At 41.2% G+C, this 5,819-nt stretch overlaps 1 protein-coding gene across 1 annotated transcript in view; it reads right to left on the bottom strand.

Moving 5' to 3' along the window:
• Positions 1 to 3,328: 3,328 nt before the first annotated feature.
• Positions 3,329 to 5,819, bottom strand: part of RPL37 (ribosomal protein L37) — a 2,676-nt gene continuing 185 nt past the window's right edge. The window contains exons 2-4 of the mRNA XM_010585797.1: positions 5,155 to 5,290; positions 4,794 to 4,878; positions 3,329 to 3,443 (exon numbers count right to left, since the gene is read on the bottom strand). Coding sequence (XP_010584099.1) covers positions 3,374 to 3,443; positions 4,794 to 4,878; positions 5,155 to 5,290 — 291 coding nt within the window. The 3' untranslated portion in view covers positions 3,329 to 3,373. The remainder of the gene's footprint in view (positions 3,444 to 4,793; positions 4,879 to 5,154; positions 5,291 to 5,819) is intronic.

The raw sequence follows: 5,819 nt of genomic DNA, 5'->3' as shown, positions 1-5,819 counted from the left end.
TGGAATTTACCTTGCTTTTATCTACATGTTTTTATGGACATAGCCTATGCCAACTGCCCCATTGATGAGGAGTTTATACACATTCTGAATAAGACAAATAGCATCACTTAATCAAGTTATTTGACATTTTGAGTAAAGAAGCCTCCACATGTGTAGCATAAGGCCAAGACCACAAAGGTTCTCGTTTAGGGCTCTGAATCAAATTTTAATATAGCAAAGAAGTGCAAGAATCTAGTGTAGTAGTTATGGCTGTGCATAGGAGAGTAACTTACTCTGAAGAGAGGTCTTCAAATCATTGTCATCAATCCAAAAATGAACCTTTTTCATGTAAATCCAAGAGGAGAAGTGACTTAACAGCCTTCTGACCCCAACATTTTCTCTTAGAGCATCTCATGACATGTTAGGACCACCTCCCCTTTCTAAGGGTCACACTAATCTAGTGGGTGTTGTTTCCATGTGTCACTGGCGAAAAAGTAACTGGACTGGTCTCTATACTGCCCTCACAATACAGCAACAGTGGAGGTAGTCTTTAATTTGTAGGTAAAGTAAAATTAGCACCACTTTATGCTAGCACACTGGATGGTGGAAACAGCTGGGAGTCCGAAAGTGTGAAGCACCTTGTCCAGCTCTTCCTGCTGTGGAGTCAACAATCTCACACTGATGGAGGTGTAGCTCATCCACCATATTGGGTTTGCCAGTTCACACACACAACCTATCTAAAAACCAGGTACTGTTACTTATAGGTCTTTACAGGATACAATGGTACTAGAAGTCTAAATTACCTTTGAGGGACTGGTTAGTTGCCTGATAACTATGGCTCGCTATGCATTGAACAGCTCTGTTAGGTCTTGTCATCCTTTCAATATGAACCAACACAGATGAAATACTGCTCCATGGCAATAAGCAGAATTCCTGCCTACAAGTTGGAGACTGAAAAAGAGTTCTGACCCTCAAGTCAAGCTGACAAGGATCCTTTTTTCTTTTTCAGCTCTGGCATGCAGTTGCACTTTTAGAGCTAGACGTACCGAAGCTGATCAATCTTCCACCACCACAGTCACCTGAGCACCTGCCTTTGACAAACCATCTGATACAATTTTGTCTAAAAAGTGAGACTTGCTACACTGAACAATATGAAATGTAGTAATTTCTGATGTAATTTAGACTATACCATCTAACTGTGCCATATGTATCAGTCTGAAGGATGCAAAATCAAATATATTACAGACTGTGTATGGCAATAGTTCTATACATAAAGGGGCTGAACTGAACTACCAGTGAACACTATGCAGAGGTTCAATTCTAACTGATAACTCTCTAGTTAAGATGCCTGTAACAAGATCTCAACAAAAGATTATATACTGAAAAACCACTGAGGCAGTCTAGCTTTCAACGTTTAAGAAAACACTACAAAGAACTGAAGTACTTCAGAATCCATACCCAGCAAAGCTTTTAGTCCAACTATGACTGACACGTGAGCTACCCGAACTTTTCTGAACAGGTCTAACACAAACCCAAATTAACCAATTTCCTGCCCCTCACCAAGGGGTTTAAAACAGTTGAAAATGCAGTGGCTGTCAAATATCTCATCCACAAAGTTCATTCCTGCTGTAGGTAAAATTCCCCCTGAAATGAAGTTTGTAAGTTTTCAAAGTTACTGCAAGCCACTGCAAGTTTCAGTCACTGTTACCTCAATTGTGTATTTATACAAATGCTCATTTTTCAGGAGCTTAATTCATGCTAAGAAGCTAATGTGTAGCAGCAGCAAATAGTTAAGCAAGCACTTGCCTTTGCAGTATTGCACCATGTTTGCGGGTCAGCGTTAACAGGCTGCTCAGAACAAAAATCCCACACTACACAAAGATCATGTAAGACTGCATAGTGAAAATAAAATACTTGCTGTACCACTGTCCAACTGCACCATTGTTCAACAAGTCCTTAGAGCCTTGCTGACCTGTTTTGAGATGCTTTGAGGGGTTATTCTCACTCTGAGAGTAACAAAAACATACATTTGTGATTACTTCCTCCTATAAGTTTCCCAGTAAATCACTAAAACCCCACATTTCAGATGCACTCTTGAGCCCTGGGAATACATGGATATGTAGTACACGCGAAGTGTATTTTAACAGCTTCACCACTTGCTTTCAGACTCTCAGAAGGACCAGCTGAAAGCAGAGTAAATACAGTCCATTTGCTGTATCCTCAGAGAACAGCAGGGAAAGATTTTTCTTTGTTTAGAAACAGCCCAGGTAGGTACACTCAAGTATGCAAGAGCATTAACTGCATTTAAAAATGAAAGAAAGTGCAGTCAGGTGCACTCGAATTTCAAACCTAGCCGAAAATTTTTTCAGTGATTTGCACAAGTTGATACGTTAACTGCTGAGGCTTCAGTACTGACAAAGCAGTATGCTGCTTCTGGAAGTTCATGATGAAACCAAAGGAATCACAGCAAGAACAGCCTCAGAAGCTTAAAGCATTTTTTTTTTTTAGTATTTTCTCTTCAAGGGCATCTGAAAATCCTCTAAACCCTTGCAGTGATCACTGCAATTCCCCAAACTTTGGTAACAGCATCTTACAATCACTTTTTTAAAGCCGAGTTTGAAAGCCAGCTGAGTAGCCCAGTAACACACCACGCAGGGTACAAAATCAGGCATCAATGCGTAATTTGCACATACCCCCAGGTGACTTACTTCTGTATCGTACCACCTACCATTTATTTACACCTAGCATAGTTAACTCAAGATATTTTTCTATGTCAGCTTTCCACACCGATCTCCCCAGACCCTTTGGGCAACTTCTGTCCCAAATGCAGATCTCCAATCCCTCTGTGTCTGGCAGCATACGTGCTGCAGACTTGGGCATTTCTTTTTGCCCAAGCAGCTATGACCCACTGAGTAAGCACTACTTTTGCAGGACTTTCAGTGACCCAGAGCCAGGAAAAACGGCCAAGACTGGAAATCTCTCTTTAACTATTCCCTCCCAGAACAGCACATGCAGCCATTATTCAAGTCACTATCTTTAAGATAAAATTCTGACTCTCAATGCTAGGGCACAATGAAACTCTGAGGCAAGCAGGTAAGTCCATAGTGCCAATACTCCATTTCTCTTGCAGAGAGCTCTTCCGAGTAGCACATACAAGCCTCTTTTTAGTTTCAGCACAGAGATAACTGTCCTTTTCAAGATAGAGGTACTATCAAATGAAAAGTCAGTTAAAGGATTTTTTTTTTAATGAATCGCTTCAATGCACACCATCAAGAAACTGTGTGTGTAAATACATGTATTTTCAAGGAAAGCTGCATTTCACTGAAGTAAAACACTTATAAAAGGTGACACATTTTCTAGATAAGACCATTTATTTTAACAAATAGATGAGTCTTTACGATGAACTGGAGGCTGCAACAGCTGCTCTCTTGGGCTTCGGTGTGGTTCCCTCACGGAATCCATTCCTACAAGCAGAAATATTGTTACCACTTTTTGAAAGTATGATTCCTGCTCCAGGTTATTTTCTGACAAGAAGTATTTTAATTCAAGTTCACTAGCTTTTTTCAGCTTATCTCAGTAATGCACTGAGATCACTACGGAGTTCATATGTTCAGACATTTTTAATAAGAAACATCTTATTAAGTTTTTGGAATAAGCAGTATGGTTTTCGCTCTATTCTGCTGAAGTAAATTTGAATTCTTCAAATAGGAAGATTTTAGTAACTGAGCGAACACTGCAAGACTGAATCAGATACAGCACACCTGCTGAAGACAGGCCTTACTTTATGTTCCTACTCAGCAACTCAGCAAAAGATTTCATGTTGGTGAAGTGCATGCCAATTTCTTACAGAAATCCTCTATGCCTTCAACTAGAGGTTAAGAGGGGCATGACAGAAGAAGAGTGAGCCCCGAGCTTGCTTTTGGATATGACATTTCCACTTCAGCAACACCCAGTGGAAAGCAGGCTGTAGCTGCACACTGTAAGGTATTTTCTGGCTGCTGCTGGCAAAGACTGTGCTCACCAAAACAGAAAGATGAATGGATCCCTCAACTACACCCAGCTCTGGGACTTCAAAGACTCCTACTTTTCAGTATTAAATCCAATCTACATTTTTCCAACAAGACTCTTGAATTACTTGGTGTTTTTCATTCAGCTTTCTTGTGTATTAGGCCAGAAGCTACAGAGCTCAATTTTAGAACATGGAGGTCATACGAAGAAATTCTTAATGAGTTTTAACAGTACAATATCCCCACCATTACATAAGTACAACTCAAAGATTTGTAACAATTTTTAGAATTTTCACCCAGAATCTGATGTTAAAGCTACTTACTGCTAACTGAAATCCAAGCAAGAGAGTGACTACTGAAGTTTTTCCAGTTCTGAACTATTTTTTGTGGGCAAACAGGGACTGGAATGCACTTCAAGACTTGCCTCTTACAAAACCCCATGCTTCAGTGCAACCAGCAATTTAACTGGCTCACAAATAGAGGCAATACTGCACAAAGTACATCTTTTAAAATGTGGGCATTTTATTACAATAAACTCTGTGTTCTGTACTATCTACACTTAACAGAAACATTAGAGCTTGTTATACACCCTATGTGTTAACAGTGAGAGATTTTTTTTAATCCTCAAAGGAATAAGCAGCCAGTTATAGAAAGCATCATTCATTTAATAATATTTTTAAGAAGACAGGCCATACCACACTGACTGTACTAAATAAAAAAAAAGTTAACTTTGAGTGATGAATTTTACAATTAAGTGGTATCTATGCAGGATTCCACACCACACTAGTCTGTAATAAAATGTTATACCTGAATCGACGGTAGACCTTTTTCAGGTGCCTCATGCGACCAGTCCCAGTGGTGTTGCGTCTTTTAGCTTTTGCACTCCAGTTATCTAAAACATACAAGTTACTGTTACACATCTGCACCAAATAATTAAGTTGTACATTACACCTGTATAGCGCAATTATTCAATGTGACAGAAGCAAAAAAATAAAGTCAATTTCCTTTCAGTAATACTGCCCATTAGCTAAAATAGTTAAATCGGCATTAATTTGAAAAAAGCTCCAAACACTGCAAAACGACACAGTATTCCTCCAAAAGTCAAGACTACTGAAGACAAACACACACAGATTTTTAAACTCAAGTCAGTTAAAACTTTGTTACTTACACTTTCTCTTACGCTTAGCAGGGTAACCACATTTCCCACAGGTGGATTTCTGCAGATGGTACGCCTTGGACCCACATCGACGACACAAGGTGTGTGTCTTATTTCGCCGCTTACCAAATGACGACGTACCCTTCGTCTGAAAAGCATTTCAAGACGCGGCACATTAGAAATATCACTAGCACTTGCAAGTCACGGCTAAGAGAAGAAGCTCCTCAGAAAAACACGCACAAATCCACAAAGTCCAATAAACACGTCAGAGGCACACCGAACTCTGAAACAGTAACTCAGTTTCGCCTACAGGTCGCTCTCATTTTTAGAAATCATTTCCTTACGCCTCTCGCCGCCATTCCCTACCCCCCTGCCCCCCCGGGCTGAAATAAAACAAAACCACCGGGCGGTTATCCCCGACTCCCTTCTCATCTCCCCCACCTCACCACCGATAAAATAGCAAACCGCTTTTTCTTTAAGAAAGGTTATTTGCAGCACGCAGGTCAGCCGCACACTCACCACAGGAGGCTCCGGCGACCGAACCCGTTCTCGCTACGTTACCGCGCGGCTGCCTCGGCCACGGGGCGAGCGCCGGCCCGGCCCGGCCCGCAGCCAGCACGGCGCAGACCCCGAAGCAGGCCCCAGAAGCGCCCGGGCGCCAGCACGGCCCCGCACCC

Source organism: Haliaeetus leucocephalus, unplaced genomic scaffold (genome assembly GCF_000737465.1).
Source record: "Haliaeetus leucocephalus isolate CR32 unplaced genomic scaffold, Haliaeetus_leucocephalus-4.0 Scaffold120, whole genome shotgun sequence".
NCBI lineage: Eukaryota > Metazoa > Chordata > Aves > Accipitriformes > Accipitridae > Haliaeetus > Haliaeetus leucocephalus.
The sequence above is the reverse complement of the archived record's forward strand: the minus strand, read 5'-3'. Positions and strand labels throughout refer to the sequence as shown.